This window comes from Suricata suricatta, chromosome 16 (genome assembly GCF_006229205.1).
Source record: "Suricata suricatta isolate VVHF042 chromosome 16, meerkat_22Aug2017_6uvM2_HiC, whole genome shotgun sequence".
Taxonomy (NCBI): Eukaryota; Metazoa; Chordata; class Mammalia; order Carnivora; family Herpestidae; genus Suricata; species Suricata suricatta.
Genome location: NC_043715.1, coordinates 45,444,942 through 45,463,600, shown reverse-complemented (window position 1 = coordinate 45,463,600; position 18,659 = coordinate 45,444,942). Strand labels below are relative to the sequence as shown.

General features: G+C 59.0%; 2 protein-coding genes and 1 non-coding gene across 8 annotated transcripts; 1 reads left to right on the top strand and 2 right to left on the bottom strand.

Moving 5' to 3' along the window:
* Positions 1 to 1,833: 1,833 nt before the first annotated feature.
* Positions 1,834 to 12,934, bottom strand: PLEKHG2 (pleckstrin homology and RhoGEF domain containing G2). 6 transcript variants are annotated; one of them, XM_029924533.1, is made up of 19 exons: positions 11,971 to 12,932; positions 11,186 to 11,330; positions 9,872 to 10,143; positions 9,694 to 9,794; positions 8,837 to 8,903; positions 8,684 to 8,730; positions 8,295 to 8,445; positions 7,896 to 8,033; positions 7,524 to 7,724; positions 6,982 to 7,074; positions 6,807 to 6,893; positions 5,907 to 5,940; positions 5,713 to 5,814; positions 5,550 to 5,597; positions 5,432 to 5,470; positions 5,252 to 5,268; positions 4,958 to 5,134; positions 3,914 to 4,841; positions 1,834 to 3,834 (listed from the first exon to the last, which is right to left on the bottom strand). In XM_029924533.1, exons 2-19 carry the CDS (start codon positions 11,292 to 11,294, stop codon positions 2,210 to 2,212), a joined length of 4,236 nt encoding a protein of 1,411 aa, XP_029780393.1. In that variant the 5' UTR covers positions 11,295 to 11,330; positions 11,971 to 12,932; the 3' UTR covers positions 1,834 to 2,209. The 6 variants fall into 6 exon arrangements, with proteins under 6 accessions (XP_029780393.1, XP_029780395.1, XP_029780390.1 ...); XM_029924535.1 differs by having other exon boundaries at positions 9,872 to 10,140; XM_029924530.1 differs by having other exon boundaries at positions 4,958 to 5,268; positions 11,971 to 12,934.
* Positions 12,935 to 13,130: 196 nt separating this feature from the next.
* On the top strand, positions 13,131 to 13,223 carry TRNAI-UAU. The gene is given in 2 exon segments: positions 13,131 to 13,168; positions 13,188 to 13,223. It is a non-coding gene; the product is annotated as a tRNA-Ile (tRNA).
* A 2,878-nt stretch (positions 13,224 to 16,101) lies between these two features.
* Positions 16,102 to 18,653, bottom strand: ZFP36 (ZFP36 ring finger protein). Its single transcript, XM_029925022.1, has 2 exons — positions 18,559 to 18,653; positions 16,102 to 17,712 (listed from the first exon to the last, which is right to left on the bottom strand). The coding sequence occupies exons 1-2, from the start codon at positions 18,580 to 18,582 to the stop codon at positions 16,759 to 16,761; spliced, it is 978 nt and encodes a 325-aa protein (XP_029780882.1). The 5' UTR covers positions 18,583 to 18,653; the 3' UTR covers positions 16,102 to 16,758.
* Positions 18,654 to 18,659: the final 6 nt, after the last annotated feature.

Here is an 18,659-nt window from a genome sequence, read left to right as displayed (position 1 = left end):
AGCCCCACATTGGGGTCCACAGTGGGAGTGTGGAGCCTGCTTGGGATTCTCTGACCCCCCTCTGCTCTCTCTCAAAATAAAAATAATAATAAAAAAATTAAGAAACCATCCTCATGTGCCTTTTAGGGATATTGTGAGGATTCAGAGTGAATAAGTTCACATAGAGTGACTAATGTCTGTGCTATGCAGTCAGTACTCCATAAATTTCCACTGCTTTTCTTGCTAGCTGATTGTTCAAACTTCCGATTCCTAGGCTTCTGGCCTGGGGATTCCGATTCCTTAGTTTGGGACTATTGCGGGATCTGCTGTTTGAACAATGCCCTGATGAGTCAGGCTCAGTTACCTTTGGGAAACCAGGATATGGTCACTGAATCTTTGCAACCATCTTCCCAGGCGGATACTGTTGTTCTCCTACAATTGAGAAAACCCAGACTCCGAGGTTACCCACCAACTGGAAAAGGCAGGACTTGAACTCAGCTAGGACACTGATGCCTTAGGGAATTCCAGGCAAAATTAAATACGACCATGTGCTGAAGCACAAGAGGTTTAGCGTTCAATGAAGGAAGCCAGTATCCCCCAAGAAACTGCTTAACTTAGGCAGTTCGCTGAGCATGCCATTGCTGGGAGGGGGTGGGAGGCGTCTAACAAAAGTCTTTGTCTCTGACCCGAATTTCTTTTTTTGGGGGGTGGGGAGGGGGCCCGTTGAGGCACTCCAGAGGCCCCACACTAGACTGAGGGGGTGGAGAGATCCAGTGTGTGTAGGTGGGCACAAGAATTGGAACATTCATGACGTTGGGGAGTGGCTGTCCAGAGAAATCAGATGTGGAACAGACTTCCAGAATCCCAACGTGATTCACTTGCATCTGCATGGACCAGTCTTTGAAATTTTGTAGACCCGAAGACCCACATCATCTAAGGAGGGGCGGGACGGTGATAGAGAACACCGGATGCTTGCCCTGTGGATTAGATGGGTGGGTGAATGAGACGCAGGAGTGGGCGGAGGTGAAAATGTGGCACAGACGGAAGGAGAGGGCTGGCTGGAGAAAATGGGGAGATGGAGGAACGGATTGGTCAGAGAGGATACTAGATGGGGCAGGGGCAGGGCGATGGCGGGCGGACGGGAGTGAGAGGGTTAAGTAAATCACACCATATGGGTTGGAAGACGGACAGACGGGCAGGAGAGGGCTGGAGACAACCAGACGTTGGGAGGGCTGAGCAGATGAGACGCAAAAACGGGATAAGTCACTGAGGGAACAAACTTCTAAGTCTACCTGGAACACAGCTGCTTAACTTAGCTTTCCTGGATGGCATCAAGCAGCTCATAAACTGTGGGGAGCGGCAAAGACTCAGCTCCTAGGCCGTTTGCTAGCCGGATATGTCACTCCCTGAGGGGAGTTGCAAAATAGGCAGGGGAGCGCCACTCCCCGCCAGAGAAGCCAGATCAAAGCTCAACCGCCTGCAGGCAGGGTAGCTTCAGCCCCTCAGGCGCTGTGCTAGAACACTTTAGTCCGGTTCCTTTTTTACTCGTCTTAATCCCTTGACCCTGTTTCCTAGCAACCGACCTGGGTCAGCTGCCTTGTTTTCCCCGCCTTGAAGGCTTTATAAGGAACAGTTTTCTCAGTAAACGCTCTTTCGCCTGATCCGAAACCGTGAGTTGTGTCTTTACTCTCTGTGCGTCCCTTTTCCTGCCCTTTCTCTCCCTCCCTCAGGAAAAGAACCCACGAGGACTCTCCGCCTTCCGGTGGGGGGGGGGGGACGAGACAGGTACCGCCGCTGGGGATGAGCGCTCTCGGACCCGGCCTCCGGGTTACGACAATAAACTCTGAAACAACATACACCAAACTGTCACGGGTGGTTGTGGGTAATGCTCAAAGTCAGAGACGTCCCCAGTTCTCAGAGCCCCAGACTCGTGCCGCGTCACACCTTCCCATTCATTACTCCTGTCCTCCCCCACTGCCTCCAGAATGGGAAAAGATACAGAACTTCAAAATACAAATGAACAAAATATTAATGACATCCCCTTCCCCCACATCCCTGTTCAGTTAATCAAGGTAAGTAAGGAGGACCTTTTGCCAAAGTAGGTCCCAGGAGTTGGAAAGCTGTGGCAATTTTTACACCTTTGTTCAGTGTCTGGACTTCTGGGTGACGTTCTGAGGGTCTGTGGCATCTAGTTGAAGTCTTTGCTTTTCACGAAGCCCGATACTCTGGTTCACATGTGGAAAGGGGCATCAGGAGCTCCCTGGGCCCTACGAAGGCCCACAGATTCCTGGGTGGTGGCCAAGAGCGCAGGATGATTTAACCTGACCTGGGCCTTGGCCGGCCGCAGCCGCCCCCCGCCCCCGACGTGGATGTTAACCGTGGTGGCATAGCTGAGCCTCCTGGCTGGGGGTGGCGGGGGCTGAGGCTGGGGTGGTGGTGATGGTGCCCGCGATGCGGGGGCGGAGGAGGACCAGGGACCCCGGGAGGCTGGGGGGGCTTCTCCCCCAGGCCCTTGTCTCCGAGCGAGGCTCTGGCTGATGTACGTGGCTGCCAGGTATCTGGAGAGGGCCGCTGCGTTGGGACCCAGGAGCTTACGCGTGGGAGGAGGGGGACTGTGGGGTGGGGTGGACTCTGAAGACTCGGACCTGGCAACGTGAGAGCCTGGGGGCCCTCCTGGTTTGGAGAAAACCACGGTGGTCTGAGCAGGGATGGGCAACAGGCTGGGACTGTCCCGAGAGCCTTCCTGCTCAGGCAGAGCTGCCGAGGCTACGACAGGAACATTCGTGAGGCTCTTCTGCTCCAACCGAGGTGTGAGTTTTTGGACGTGGGGGTCTGTGAAGCTTTGTTCCTGACGCAGAGGTGTGGCTGATGGACCATGGGTGTCTGGGAGGCCTCCCTGCTTGGGCATAGCCGGGAGGGCTTGGACGGCTTGGACTTGGGTGTCCGCGAGGTCTTGTTGCTGGGGCAAAGGTGTGGCAGCTGGAACGCTGGGGTTCTGGGGCAAGGATGGTGGGGTGTCGGCTGGGATCTGACGGTCTAGACAGCTTCTGTGCGCAGGCAGAGGTGAGGTAGCCAGAACCTGAATGTCCGAGAGGTCCTGGGGCAGAGGCAGAGGGGCGTTGGCTGGGGGCTGGCGGCTCAGGTGGCCTCCATGTGCGGGCACAGGTGAAGTTCCTGGGACCTGGATGTCCGGGAGGTCATGCTGCAAGGGCAGGGGAGTGTCACCTGGGGTCGCATGGCTCAGGCTGCTTCCGTGCGCCAGCAAAGTGGTGACGGCGTGCTGGCAAGCAGCAGCTGGGAACTGAACGTCCCCGCAACCTCCCTGCCTAGTTAACAGGGTGTTGGTTGGACTATGGCCCCGTAGGTGGCCTTCTTTCTTGAGCACGGTAGTGGTGGCCAAAACTGCGACATCAGAGCCATGTCCCTGCTCGGGGACAGCTGGGCTGGTTGGAACATGGATGTCCGTGTGGCCTCTGCGCTCAGGCACAGGTGCGGTAGCTGGAGCTGGGGTTTCCAGGCGGCCTTCTTGACCAGGTAAAGTTGTAGCTGGAACCTGATCACATGGGGGGTCTTCTTGCTCGGCCAAGGGTGTGGGGGCTCCAGCCACACTCGGTATATTCCAGAGGCCTTCCTGCTCAGGCAAAGGGGTAGCAGCCGGACCCTGGATGCCCAGACGGTCTTGCTCAGGCAAATTTGAAACATTTAGACCCTGGCCGCCTAGGCAGCCTCCCTGCTTAGACAAAGGTGTGGCAGCTTGAACCCGGGTGGCAGGACCCAGAGGGACAGATTCCTGGGCACACGTCAGCGGGAACGCCAGCTCACATACCAGCACGTGTCCAAAGGCAGGCAGGGGCCCTGTGTGCACAGAAAGAATGGAGTCAGGACCGCGCCCTCGGCATGGGCCATGTCTGCTGACCACACACCTGGACCTCACCTGGCTCGGCCTGCTCACGGGGCAGGGACGGGGACAACTGTGGCTGGGCCAGAGCACGGGGCCGGCGGCGGGGCGCATTGGCCGACGCCCGGGTCTCCGCCCGCTGCATCTGCTGGATCCGCTCGCTGTAAAGCCGGGCCAGCTCCCGCACTCGGGAAGCTGTCCTCTCTGAACTCGGGGCTCCTGCCTTCCCACCCCCGCCCCCTCCACTCAGATCCGAGTCCTCCAGGATCAGCAGTGGCTCCGGGAAACCCGGCCGGGTCAGCTGCCCCTGCTCCAGGGCCTGCCAGGCACTCCGGATTTCTGAACAAGAGCGGAATGCCAGCTCATCTGAGAATCCCTGATCTTGGGTGATGTCCCGGGACTGGAAATCTGGGAAGGATTCCCCTTCTTCAGCCTCCAGCCGCCCCGCCCTGCCCCCTGAGGCCCGCACTCCCAGTTTGGTGGAACTGCTTCCCGGGAACAGTTCTCTCCTGGGGGCTAGAGCCTCCTCGGGCTCCCGCAGAGGCCCCGGAAGCCAGGAATCACTGGGAAGGGCGGGAGTGCTGGGAAGGCTAGGAATGTCAGAGACACTAGGTATGGCTGGAAGGCAGGGCATTTCAAAAACACTGGAAATGTCAGAGAGGCTGGGAAGGTGGGGAATCTTGGGAATTTCAGACAGGCTGGGAATTTCTGGGAGGTTGGGTACGTCTGGACTTTGGGTAAGGCCGGGAACGTCGGGAATTTCAGCCGCACTGGAACTTTCGAGCCCTTCTAGGACGTGGAGCGGGGAAGGCTCCCGTTCCTCCATCTCCAGCTCTTCCTCCTCCTCCTCTTCTGAAGAGTCCCGGCTGGGAAAGGCTTGGAATGTGAGGGCTTCACTGTCGCCTGGCACCTGGGAGTCTCCAGGGAACGTGGCGATGTCGTTGGAGGGTGTCTGTAGTGGGCACTGGGGAAGAGGCCAAAGACATCAGGGTGGACCAGCCCGACTCCCCCCGCCCCCCGCCTGGGCTGTGCCTGGCCAAGCCGAACCCCAAGGACACTCTGATGTGCTGCCCAGCTCACCCCTGGATCCCGGAGGCCTCTTTGGTTCAGCAGTTCCAGGATCTCCTCAGTGATCGAGGTCCCGGAGGGTTCCAGCGTGGGGGGGCCAGTGTCCTCCAGGTCCTCGGGAAGTCCGGAAGCTGGAACTGGTGGCTGAGGCTCTAAGGGGGGGTAGAGCTCCCCCTCACTGCCAGCATGCTGTGAGCAAGGAAAGACGATGGAGGGCAAGGGTCGAGGGCCCCCCCCCCTCCGCCATCTCTTCCTCCCAGACTCAGGAGTCCGGGTCCCCAGACCCTGTGCTAAGACATTTCTTACCTTGAGTCTAGGCTTAGCTGGGGATAGAGAGATGAGAAAGAGAAACGAGTAAGAGGCAGGAACAGGGAAATTCCTTACAGCCTATGCGCTGCCGCATCATCCCTCCTCCACGCACACAGGGCATCTCTCCGTAGAGACAGACAGACAGATGGACCTGGCTGGGCTAGGGTGACCACTTACCATTCTGTGCAAACACAACATATGGGTCCTTTACTGGCTCTGGGGAGAGGACACAGTGACGTCAGGGGCCGAGCTCTCTCTGCCTTCTCTCGTCAACTTTTAGGCGGAGGACACTCACCAGACTGCCTGCGCCCACGGCGGGTGGCAGAGGGTCCTGGAGACGGAGCTGTGGGAGAGGCAGGTGACAACCCCAGGATGAGCCCAGCTCCAGGCTGGAGGGGGAGGGTGGGGGGTACCATCCCCGGCGGAGAAGTAAGGGAGCCTCAGGGTTTCATCTTTACCTGTGTTCCTTCGTCCAGGGGTGAAACTTCTAGCATCCCGAGGTCGGGGAGACCCAAGAGGGGGTGTCGGGGGCTCTGGGATAGGCTTACTTTTAGGAGCACCTGTGGGGAGGAATTTGGAACCCGATGGTCTCCTTTTCCTTGGAAGTCACGCTCCTACTTCCGCGTCCTCCCAACCCAATGCCCCAACTCACAGTGCAGGCTGTTTTCAAGGAGGACTTGTTTTGCCTGAAAGAGACCAAGGTGAGGGGTTGTGTGGCCAGGGCCTGTCTCCGAGCGCCCCGGTCACGGTCCCATTAATGGGTGCTGCTCCGTGTGAGGCGCATCACCCGACTGGTGATTGTTAGTAATCATCCCAGGTGTACCAGGTTGGTGCTCTGGCTCCTCCAGGTGAGGAAGCTGAGACCAGAGAGGTAGAGTCACTTGCCCAAAGTCACAGAGCAGGGATGTGGCGGAGCTGGGATTCAAACCCAGGCTGCCTAACTCTGCAATCTATTTTTTCTTTTAATTTTTTTAATGTTTTACTTATTTTTGATACAGAGTATGAGAGGGGGAGAGGCAGAGAGACAGGGAGACACAGAATCCGAACAGGCTCCAGGCTCCGAGCTAGCTGTCAGCACAGAGCCTGACGCGGGGCTCGAACCCATGAGCGTGAGATCATGACCTGAGCCGAAGTCAGAGGTTCAACCGACTAAGCCACCCAAGCACCCCCTCTGCAACTTATTTGTATTCACTTTTTTTTAAGAGTTGGTATTCATCTTATTTATCTTTTTTAATGTTTTACTTATTTTTTGAGAGTGCGAGCGGGGGAATGGCCAAAGAGGGGGCGGACAGAGGATGCTGGCCAGGCTCTGTGTTGATTGTAGCGAGCCCAACTTCGGGCTCAAACTCACGAACCCGGGAGATCATGACCTGAGCCGAAGTCAGATGCTTAACTGACTGAGCCACATGGGTGCCCCCCTCCTCTTGTTTTCAAAATGCAACTTATCAATCCCCGTCTAAGTGAGCCCCCCGCACTCAGGGTCGTGTCATAGCACAGGGGAGGGGTGGTCCTCCAGCACTCTGAAGCCCCACGGATATGGCAGAAGCGGTACCTTGGCGGGGATGGAGGCGGGGTGGTTCTCAAAGAAGAGGCGCTGGAGACAGTGAATCCACAGCCTCTTCTCCTCTTGGTTCTTGGCCTGGAGGGTGGGATAGGGAGTCGGGAGCCAGGTGTAAAGTCTGGGGGCTGAGGGGAACCCTGACGGCCCAGCCCCTCCTTGCACTCACCTGGAGCAGGTGCCTGTGTTTGGGAATAGTCAGATCGGATACCTTGAACCCTAGGGGATCTCGAGGACTCTCGCTCACACTCAGGTTGCAACACTGGGTAAGGGAGACAGAAAGGGGCAGGAAGCTCAGAGCCCTGAGACTCAGTGTGCGTGGGTTCCTACCTCCTAGAAAGACGTGCCCTGTAAGGTTGTGTGGCGGGTCCCCTTACCCGCTGTGGAGCTTCCCCCGCAGGCTGGTCTCTCCTCTCCCTTACCAGTCCCCCACCCTCATCTGGGTCAAGACCTGCTCCCCTCACCAGGATGCTTGCCTCCTGGACTAATCCAGCCCCCCAGCGGCCCTCACCTGCATCCTGATGCCCTCACCCTTCATTAAATGTCACCCACATCCTTGGACTCAAGAAAACATGGCCTTCAAATTTAAGCTGGGCTGTTCCTCCTTTGCAGACCCCACCTGCCCCCAGCCATCCACAGGGACACGGGTATAGGTAGGAAGAATATACCTTTCAGGTAACATTTTGGGCCTGCCCCCAGCCCTGAACTCACAAAGATGTGGCCCTTGTACGTGTACTCCGGCCCCCGGCGTTTGGCCACGAGCAGCATCCGCGAGAAAAGAAACAGCAGCCTCTCGCCCCCTCGAAGTCGGGGGCCGCCCCCTCCGCCACCTCGGAAGGCACCCTCTAGCACCAGCTCCCCGAAAGCACTGAGCTCCGGGCCAGTCCAGCCGCCAAGCCGCCGCTGCACTTCCTGCAGACCCGCCAGGTGCGCAGGGCACAGAGGCGCACGCGAACCGAGACAGGGAGGTGAGCAACAAGGCTGTGCTATCCCAGCCCGCCCTCCAAGGCCACCCCCACCAAAGGCCCTCAGGCCTGCTGCCCCCAACCCACAGCCCCACAGCCCCCCACCTCCCGGGGTCACCTGGAGGCGGGCGGCATGCTCCTGCTTGCGTTTCATGTCGTTGATGTACCAGGCGACCGCTGTCATGGACACAATCGCCTCCTCCACCATCTCACGGCCCCCGGTGCCCGGGCCCTCAGCCCAGTGCTTGCCCAGCTCCTGCCAGGCAGCCGCCCAGGCACCCAGGGAGGAGACAGAAACAGGAGAAAGAATGGTAACGACAGGAGAGACAGAATACAGGCAGGGACGCAGATGGTGACCCAGAGGAGGACGGAGACAAACAGGCAGAGACAGAAAGGGGAATCAGCTGGCACTGGCCCCCACCGGTGGCAAGAACTAGCCCTGGGTCCACCCTCCAGCAGTACCACCAAGGCCAGGACCTTGCCCTCCCCGAGCAGCACCCCCAGGGCCACTGCTGACCTGCAGCAGCAGATGGTACTTGAGGATGCGCTGAACAGGTTTCAGCAGGAAGCTCTGCAGGGGCAGCGAGTGGCGGAGCTGGGCCTGGCGCTCCTGCAGCCACAGGGCTGCGGGCGGGGACAGCGACAGCTCCCGCAGCAGGGCTAGGGAACTGGGGGCGGGGCACCGGTCAGGGGGCTGGCAGCCCCAGTGGGCGGGGTAGGGCGTGGCCAGGGTTTGGAGGGGGGTTGCTGGCAGGGGTCAGGGGCAGCTTAGGGAGAGCTCGGTTAAGGTCACGGACATGGTAGGGTCTGGAGCTGGATGGGTCGAGGTGGAGGGAGGTTGGCTGGCACATCAACTCGGGCAAAGGCCTGGGGCCCAGCGGGGGCTCCTCACTCCTCACCCCTCACCTCGGGTAGTTCATGCAGTACAATGTGTAGATGTCAAAATCCTCACTCTGTGGGTGACATGGGAGTCAGGGACACCTGAGGTCCCAGCTTCCCGGGACACCCCCCGCCTTACCCAAGCCCCATCCCGGACGGAGAGCCCTCACTCTAACTCACCCTCTGCACAAAGCACTCGGCAATGCCCCCTGCGCTGCTGGTGCCCTCCAGGTCCTCCAGGAGCTCACTGTGGGGGAGAGGGGGGGGTCAGGGACTGCCCCGTCTCCACAGCCCCCCCCCCCAGGAGGACTTCAGGAGGCTGGGGGGCTTGGTGGCTGCCTTCATATCCGAAGGGAGTCTTCTGATTGCTACGTGGGAGATCACAACCGGCTCAGACTTTGTCCGTGGACAGTGTCACGTTCCTCAGCCCCAAATCTTGTCACAGCTGGCATGAGCTTGGGGGGAAGGTGTCTTGTGATATGACCCAGGGAGAGGGGTGTCATGACCCTCAAAGCTGGGATCATCTTAAGAGGCTGTTGTGATCCTGAGATCTTGTCCTGACATCTCAGAGCTCCTGCAATAATGTCTAGGTCGATCTCATCAAGATGCTCAGAGGTGTCATGATCCTTGGACACCGGGCTCTTCCTCACTGGGTCCAGGCCAACCATGTGGTTTGTCTGGGACCAAGGGGTTTCTCAGGATGATATGGTCACGCAAAGGCTCACGCTGTCATGATCTTCAGCCCCCCCCCCCCCCCCCCCCCCCCCCCCCCCCCCCCCCGCCCTAGGAGCCGTGGATTCATCGTGATCACAGATCTGACCTAGTGCTGGGACCCATCCCAGTATTTAGATGTCATCTGGGTCCTCGGGCTCCTATGCAACTCCCCCTCCACCACTCTGGCTCCTCGCCCAACGTCGCTACATCCCATGCACCAGCCTGAACAGGATGCCACGGGGCTCCAAGGTTTGGGTTAGGATACAGCCCACGTCCCCTGACCCTACCAGCTGGTGCCCCTGCCCGTCCCACCCGCCTCTGACCTGCTGAACTCGTAGATGTCCTCGATGTTGGCAAAGAGTACGCCCACCTGCTCGGCGCTCAGCCCTAAGACCCCGCCATCCAGCAGAGGGGCCAGGTAGTCCTGTGGGGACGATGGGGGTTACGGGGTGGCGGAGGGCTGGCCTGGCCCCACCGTGCTCGGGTACCCGCCCGCCTCACCTCCACGATGCTGCGAAGGTCCCGGACGTAGGCCCGCTCTGTCTCCACGATCTCTCGAGCCACTCGCTCCAGCCTCGAGGGTTTGGCCGAACCCGGAGTCCCCACAGGTGACAGATGCAGGCGGATGGGGGGTCCTGGAAGGGGCTCTGGCCTAGGGGCTGAGCAGGCTGGGGGGGGCCCTGGAGCCGGGTCCCCCTCAGAGCCCACGGTGCTCAGGGACGTGGAGCTCCCAGAACCTCGGGGGGAGGCCATGGCAGGGGCTGTAAGGGCTGCTGGGGGTGTGGAGCAGATCAGGTCATCTCCCCGGCTGAGTGAGTGCAGCCCTACACTCACCCACCCCAGGTCAACAACCCCCACCCACCCCTGGGCTCCCTACCCCCACCCCACCCCCGGGCTCCCTTCTCTTCTCCTGACTTCACTGCCTTGGTCCTGTCCTGTTCTCTCCTATCAGGATCTTCTCTGGGCTTTGACCTCCACTTTTTGAATCCCCCTCCATGTGTCAGCCCGGGAGATCTTTACTAATTTGCCCATTTGACCCTGTCACTCTAAGTATAACTCCTTCATGCCCTCAGGAGAAAGTCCAAACTCCTGAGATCCACAGGCCCTATGCAACATGGCCACCAGAGAATTTTCCAGTCTCTCTCTTCCTGCAGACACACCGCTTCTCCCACTCCAGACTCCAGTCACACTCGGCTGCTTTCAATTACTTAAAAACGCAGCCTTTTCTCACCTCTGCACATACTGTCCCCTCTGGGAGGAATACTCTTTCTTACGTTTCCCAATTCATTCCTCCTTATCTTTTTTTTTTTTTTTTTTGAGAGAGACAGAGACAGTGAGCAGGGAAAGGGCAGAGAGAGAGGGAGACACAGCATCCGAAGCAGGCTCCAGGCTCTGAGCTGTCAGCACAGAGCCCGACTCAGAGCTTGAATCCACAGAACTGTGAGGTCATGACCTGAGCTGAAGTCGGTTGCTTAACTGACTGAGCCATCCCAGGAGCCTCTCCTCCTTATCTTTTAATTCTGCTCTGTCTCCTCCTCCAGGAGGCCTCCACTGACTTCCCATACTGGGCTCCCACAGTGAGGGGCTGTGGGCTTTCAACACCCTCCTTCCCAACCTTGACCATTCGACCCTGGGTGTCCCCCTTTGGACTGTCTCCATCTAGGGATGGTTCCACCTGCCCCACCACACTTGGGAATTCTGTGTAGGCAGGGCTGGGACTGTCTTGGTCACCCTACATGGCCAGCCCTGGGCCAGCCAGTGTCTCGAATGAAGGAACAAATGCCCAGAGGGCTCCACCCTCCCTTGCACGCTCACCTGTCTGGGTCTCACACACAGCTGTGCAGTCACCCACTTCACCTGTGGGGCCACGGCCAAGGCTAGGGCTCGGTTTGGACAGGTTCGGTCCACGGGCTCCCTCGGGCATGGCTGAGTGGCTCAGCGGCTTCTGCGGAGAGACCCCCTTCTCGGGTATCAGGACCCCATCGGCTTCCCCGCCGCCCACAGTCCCAGCTTAGCCCAGAGAATTAGGAGTGCGACCTAAATCCAGGAGGGACCGGAGAATAAATAAATAATGAGGCAGACAGAGGCATGGTGATAAAAAGAGGGGCATCAGGAGAGAGAACGCAGAGAAAAAGATGGAAAGGTTGAGACAAAGAAGAGCGAAGCTGGGAGTCTGGTCTGTCTGGGGCCGGAGGCTCAGGGATCCTGGGAACGTTCGGGCTCTGGCTGGAGCCGAGGGCGAGGGGCAGGGCTGGGAAAAGCCGTGGGCGGGAGGCCGCGAGGTCCCAGGGGAGGGCGGAGGAGGCTGGGGGACCGGATGCCAGGGTCCAGCCGACGGCTCCCTCCCCCGCCCAGGGCTGCGAGTTGAGGCGCTGGCCCTGGGCCCTCGACCCACCCCCCTCTGTAGCCAGTCCCTCCGCGATCCGCTTACTGTCCCTACCGCCGTAGCCAGGGTCCCCAGCGCCTTCCCACACCCCTTCAGACCCAAACTCCCGCCGGCGCCTCCGCTCGCCCCCCGCCGGCACGCCCCCTCATTGTTCAGCGGCAGCGGCGCCGCCCCCTCCCCCAGCCCGTCGGGGCCCCTTGCCTCCCCGCCTCACCTCCCAGTGAGTCTCCAGCCCTGAACCGAGGCTGCCGGATTCCTATTCAACCCTAGCACGGTCCCCGGGGAGGCGCAAAGCCGGACTCCTGGGTCTCTGCAAGTCAGAGGCGTGAACTTCGGGCTCTCAGGCTCCGGGAACCAGAATCCGAGGTCTCTCGGAGAGTGGGATGCAGCGGTCCGAATTTCTTGGTCCTCTAAATAGGGGATGCTGGGAGTCTCGACTCTTGGGTCTCAGATATAGCGCTGGGGACCCAAATTCTTGAGTCTTCTAGATAGGGCCGTGGGGCGACTGGATTCCTGAGTTCCCCCAACTCTAGGAGCAGGAATTAGACCATCTCCAGGCGGGAGCGCTGGGGAGTCCCCCGTTCCTGGGTCTCCTTGAAGTAGTGGGACTTTCAGTACCAAACAGGCTCGCTGGGGTGCGAGGAGTGTTTTTGCCAAGTTCAGATGTCTGGGCTCGGATATCTGGGAACGGTTGGAGGTAATCACCAGTCTGGGGTCCTAAGTTCTTTAAACCGGGGTGCAGGAAGCTCGGCCTCCAGGAACGCGCGGTGCTGACGTCCCAGACTCCAGCTCCTCCAGGAGGGGGCGCTGGGCACCTGGATATCTGGGGTCCTTAAGCCTGGACGCGGGGCCCCGGGCTTCGGGGTCTCTCAAGGCACGGTGCTGAGACTCGCGACGCCAGAGTCCACGACTTTGGACCCCTCAGATTCTGGGATGAATATCACGGGCCTCCGGCGGCGGCAACGCCACATCTGAAGCTGGAGAGTCCGGTCCCAGCTGTGAGGCGGGGGGCGGTCGCCTAGGGCTTCCCCTCCCCCCGAGCGGCCCCGGCTCACATCCTGTTCCCGCCCGCGGGGGGAGGGGCAGCCTTCCGGACAGCCAGCCGGTGAAGGGTTAAGACCCCTCCCCCCTGGTATCTGAATATTCATGAGAAGGCGAGGCCCAGGAAGGCTACACCCCCACATTCCAAACATCTCTTTTCCCTTTTACAGCAAGGGCCTTCGGGGCGTGAGAATCCAGAACTGGTAACGCACTTCTTTCTATTGGTCAACAAAAAATTTTGTACTTGCATACACAGCGGAAGGCGGAGCTGTCCAGCGAGGTCACGTGGCCAAGAGCGACTGAAGGCCCTCGCGACGCGAGGGTGCGGCCGGAGCTCCAGTGGCGCAATCGGTTAGCGCGCGGTACTTATATGACAGTGCGAGCGGAGCGATGCCGAGGTTGTGAGTTCGATCCTCACCTGGAGCACCTCTTTTCCTTTTAGCAGCATTTCACAAATTTATACATCTTGTAAGTGAACTAAAACATCTACATCATCGCCGAGGGGAGTGAACATTCGATCTTCGTAGTTTTTGGGTTAGAAAGACTCCCGGAACTCGGGTAGCTGCCCGGGAGTGTTTTCTGTATTGTGGGGAGGTGCCGTTTCCATCCTGGCCGCCAGAGGGTGGTATCGCTTCTTATATGCTTGCGAATTCAATTGGGTCTGCAAATCTCAGTTTAAGACTTCTGTAGATGTGTCGGGTCCTCTGCAAACTGTCTATGGCAATGCCTTTTTCTCCATCTTTTTTTCTTTCCAGTTTCATTGAAACATAATTTCCATATAACATTGTCCAAAGTCTACATGATTCGATATATGTATAGATTGTGTTTTATTTATTTACATCAAACACCTCACAGTTATTTTTTTTCTTCCGTGTCTTGGATTTTTCACTCTCCCTTTGTTCCTTTCAACAAATACTAAGCATGCACTATGTGACTGACTCCTGTTTAGGGTTTAGGTGCGAGTAACAGAGCAGTGAACAAGATGAAATCCCTACCCTTGAGGATTTGACATTCTAGTGGGAGAGGCAAGTTTCTATAAACATGAAAACTAAGTGTATTTTATATGTTAGGTGGTGGTGAATGTCATGGAGAAGGTAGAGCAAACTAAGAAAGTAGAGGATGGGGGTATTGGGGCTCTAATAGTCAAACACTATCTCACTAAGGAGACGTTTGAATAGGGACCTAATGGAGGGGAGTAAGCAACAGGGATAACTGGAGACTATTTCAGGCAGAGGTAGCAGCCTGTGCAAAGGTCCTGTGGCTGAAGCACATCAGGCACATTGGTGGAGCAGCTAAGAAGCCAGTGTGACTAGGACAAGAGTAGCCAAAGGTAAGAGTCAGGCCACGTAGGCTGGTGAGGTCTTGGGACTTTGCCTTTTATGTGATCTGACTCTGACTCAGGTGTCAGGACAGGTTCCCTGTGGTTGTCTTGTTGGGGAGTGGGGAGAGACTGAGGGCAGGTCCTGGGCTAGAGAACCAGGAAGGGGCTGCTGTGAAGGTTCAGGTGGGATATGATGCTGGATGGCACCAGGGTGGGGACCACAGGAGGAAGTAGGTAGATCTATTTATAAAGTGAATCAGACAGAACTGCCGTTGGACTGGAGTGTGAGCTTGACAACGAAGAGTCAAGGGGACTCCCAGGTGTTTGGCACCAGTAGCTGGTGGTAGGGACCATTTTCTCAAATGAGGTTCCCTTTTGATTTTTAGAAAAGGCAGAGACTCTGTTTTTGCTAAGGGAAGGGCCAGACATGTCAGTTTCTTGTTCTTGAAGTGTCTGTAAATGTCTCTGCGTGGCTTGTTCTGGCTCTCTGCCTCCCCACTGTCTTTGGGTCTCCGCGTTTCTGTATCTTTTTCCCACCCTTTTCTGAGTTTGGGGATCTGAGCCCTTTCCCAAAACTGAAGGGAGGGCAGCTTCCTGGAAGAGATCAATGGTCAGGGCCTGCCAGAGTGAAATAGGAGGGGGCAGGAAGAGGGGAGGGGAGAAGGCAGAGGAGAGGAAGGGGCTGGAGAGGGAGAACCCCCCTCCCCCGCAGGAGCGAGCAGAGGGGTGGGGAGGATAGATGGAAACTAGGCGACAAGGAGAGGCGGGGAGGGGCAGGTGGAGAGGGCAGGAAGAAGGGAGAAGGGAGAGAAGGAGGACAACTGAAGGAAAGAGAAGAGGGGGTAAGGGACCGGGAGTAGGGGCTGGAAGGGGAACACAGTAAAAAGGGGAAAGGAAGAGTTGGAGAGTGTTTGGGGGGAAGGGCGGTGCAGGAGGGTAACGGAGGAGGAACTGACAGAGGGGAGGGTGGGGAGAGGAGAGGGAAGTGGGGGTGGGGAGAGGAAAGCGAGGGGGGAAGGGGTAGAGGGGAGGGGCGGCGGCGGAAGGGGGGCGGGGCGCCGGCTCTGACGCGGGGCGGCTTCCGGGCGCGGGGCGGCCCGCTCCCCCACCCTAGGGTGGTTCCCGCCGCCTGTTTCCTTGTATGGTTCGAGGACGCCGCTGTCCTCCGGGCCCCGCCCGACGCGGCCGCGACCCACTCTCGGGCCCGACGAGCCCGACCCCCGCCCCAATGCCAAGATCCCGCAATGCCGAACTTCTGGGGCCCCGTTGTGACCCTGCAACTCCGAGGTCCTGGGGGCCCGTGAAGCCAGAAGTCTGCATTCTGCGATCCCGGAAAGTTTTCTGAGCCACCAAGGGTCTAGAATTTCAAGTCGCCGAGACTGCCTCTGAGCTTCGGGAATCCTGAGGCTTCCAAGCTGCCTCCTGCGGGGTTCCGAACGTCTGAGTCCCCCACGCTCTCACGTCCTGGGACGCCGGGTGGTGGGATTTCCCCCCCGTCCCCAGAACGCCTCGACTTTCGGGATGCCCCCTCCCCCACCCGCCGCGCCCGGCCGCCCCCGTCCGCGCTGGGCTCGCGCCCCGGCACATTCCGTCCTCTCCGCCCCGCCCTCCTCCCTCGGCCCCGTGGGGACGGAAACATGCCGTCCCCGCCCGCGCCCGGCCGAGAGCTAGGTCAAGGAGCCCGGCTAGACGGGAACGCCTGCGCCCCCGCGCCCGGGGAACTGGCTCTCCGAGTTCCCAAAGTGACCTCACCTGGGCCGGCCCTCTCAGGTGAACGGCCGAGCCCAGTGACGTCACTTCCTGCCAGGTAAGCGCAGCCGGCGGCTCACTGAGCCGGGGTTTCGGTTGACCCTATCTACCCCCCAAAAAAGGTGCCCCGCCACCCTACCCGCTCCTCTTACGGCCTCGAGACCGCACAAAATCCGGGATTCCAGTTTACAGATTCCTTTTATTTAAAAATTCCAAAAAAACACAAAAATAAACTTTTAACAATATATATTACTTATATTATTATAGTATACATAGAACAATAATTATTCCATCATTTTCCAATATTACAAAAGAAGAAAAACACAAGGGAAGCAGACGACCCAATATATATAAATACTATAAAATCTATTAGAATAAATAAAGTCGTCATAAATAGAGAGCCCAATGGCGGGGGGGGGGGGGGGGGGGGGGGGGGGGGGGGGGGGTGTTTGGCAATGGCTTTGGCTACTTGCTTTTGAAGGGAAATTTGAGCACCAGGATTCCCCCTGGGGGGGGGCCTCCAGTCACCACCAGACACTGGAGCCTCGGTCTAGGAGAAATGGGGAGGGGGGGGCAGTCGGAGCCTATTATTCACAGCATTGGGAAAGAGGGGCGGGTTGAGGGCTCACTGCCCTCCTCAAATCTGCTACATTATTTTTTCCTACAGGACCCGAGAAAACACTCCTTCCAACATCATGAACACAGAACTTGCACACTGGAGACCCGCCCCAGTGTGAGGTCAGGGGAGTGGATTAATGCACTTGGAAGTTGGGGTGGGGGGAGCTACCCGAGTCCCCCAGTTCCCCACAGCCCCAGGGCCCCTCTGGAGCCCACAGCAAAAGACAAATGGCCCCCCTGAGATCCAGCTGATCTGTACCGGACAGGCACTTGTCACTCAGAAACCGAGATTCGATTGAAAATGGGGAGGCGCCGGGGGGCCGCAGGTGGCTGAGGTGGCCCAAAAACCCCAGCCTCGAAGACCGGTGAGTCGGAACCCCCCAGGCTGCTGCCACTGCTGGCATAGTCGTCAGGATCAGATCCCAGGGAGTGCGCAGAGGGGCTCCGAGCCAGGCCACCCAAGGGCCCCCAGACGCTACTGGGGGTAGCCCTTCGGCAGGAGGGGCAACAGGCTGGGGCAGGGTCCCTTCGGGCCACGGGGGTCCCAGGGGCAGCAGAGAAAGCAGAGGGTGAAAGGGGGAGGTCCCCAGGTGGCGGTGGGGGGGAGCTGGAGGGAGAAAAGGAGCAGGACGACAGGGAAGGGCCTGCCAGGCCCGCTGGTGGAGGTGATGTTCTGCGGCCGGAGGGTAGGCCTGAGAAGCTGATACTCTGGCGCAGCACATGGGGGTGCCCAGGAGCCGCCAGATCCTCGCTGGGGTTGTGGATGAAGTGGCAGCGTGAGCCATAGGGGCAGCGGCCTTGGAGGTAGAACTTGTGGCAGAGCTCGGTCTTGTACTTGGGGTGGCGACTGGCCTGGCGCAGCTCGCCCAGGCCATGGGCAAACTGGCACTTAGCCCCGTAGCGGCAGCGCCCACTCTCTGAGAAGGTCCGACACAGCTCAGTCTTGTAGCGGGATGAGGTGGTGGGGGTCGCAGTAGGTGAGGTGGGTGAAGGTGACAGTTCAGGGCCTGGGCGCGGAGCCAGGGGTGCGAAGCCTGGGGGTGGCGGCACCCAGCCACAGCTTCGACCCTCCACCAGGCTAGTGGAGCGGCCAGGCAGACGGGCACCCACTCCAGCCGGGCTGCTGTCGGATGAGCTGAGGCTCCAGAGCCCGGAGGAGGCCCAGCTTGCGCTGGACTCGGTCTCTCCGTGGTCAGATGGCAGGTCAGGGCTCAGCGACAGGAGTTTCTGTGGGAACAGAGATCGCTTAAGACATCGCAAATGCTGGGTGACGCCCCACCACAGCTGCAGGGCACCTAAGAGCTTGCCAGTCCGGTTTGAGGGCTCCCGGCCTGAGCCCCACCTGCCCACGTTAAAACATGGGTTCCGGATCGTAGGGGTCCAGACTTGGGAGTTTCTGAGTTTAGTCGCGACGGAAGCCTATCCCGAAGCACCCAGGCACCTCGGCTCCCCTGGCCGGATTAAGAGGAGACCTTCAGCTTCCTCGAAGAGGACAGGCCCGCCACTGTCCTCTCCGTTTTGAGCCTCTGGGCCTCTCGGGATCTGATCCCGCGGCTCCCTCGGGTTCTCCAGTTTCACAACTGGAGGAGCCGGCAGACTTCACCCAGGAGCTGGGATCTCTTCGCCTTTCGAGTTCCCAGAGTTCTCCACTGGGTCAAGGGGTGGAGAGACAGAAGTCGGCTTCCCCTCACCCCGAGACAACAGCCCCAGAAACGCCTCCGCGCAAAACCGCGCCCTCAGCAACTACTAGGGGCTAAACCAGGTGTGGGGCCATTTCCGCCTCCAGACAGTCCTAGGCCGAGAAAAAGTCTCTCACTTTTCCACCTCCAGGGGCCACCCCACCAATGTTTGGGCCGAGACCCAAAAGTCGCAGGCTCCATTTCACCTCTAGAGAGGATCGCACTGGTCGGAGAAGGGAGGCAGGGACTTCGGGCCGGAGTGTGGTCTCTATGGAGTCCCAGTTTGAGAAGGGAGCCAGAGGTCCCCAGCCAGAGTTTGCGGCGCTGGAAAGCCCCAGTTTAAGAAGGGAGTCAGGCATGCAGACCCCAGGGGTGCCGGTCGGCGGGGGCTCACCTCGTAGATGGCGGCGAGATCCATGGCGGCGCGAACGGCCGAAGAGCTGAGAAGTCGGCCAAAAGTGGGAGCGCTGAAGTCAGGCTGCGGTTGACGACTGG

Coding starts and splice junctions, on each gene's coding strand:
- ZFP36 (XM_029925022.1), bottom strand. CDS start 18,582: ATGGATCTCGCCGCCATCTACGAG. Junction 17,713..18,558: donor ATCTCGCCGCCATCTACGAG/GTGAGCCCCCGC, acceptor CTGTTCCCACAG/AAACTCCTGTCGCTGAGCCC.
- PLEKHG2 (XM_029924530.1), bottom strand. CDS start 11,294: ATGCCCGAGGGAGCCCGTGGACCGAACCTGTCCAAACCGAGCCCTAGC. Junction 8,904..9,693: donor GACATCTACGAGTTCAGCAG/GTCAGAGGCGGG, acceptor TCTCCCCCACAG/TGAGCTCCTGGAGGACCTGG. Junction 8,034..8,294: donor AGTACCATCTGCTGCTGCAG/GTCAGCAGTGGC, acceptor GCTGCCTGGCAG/GAGCTGGGCAAGCACTGGGC.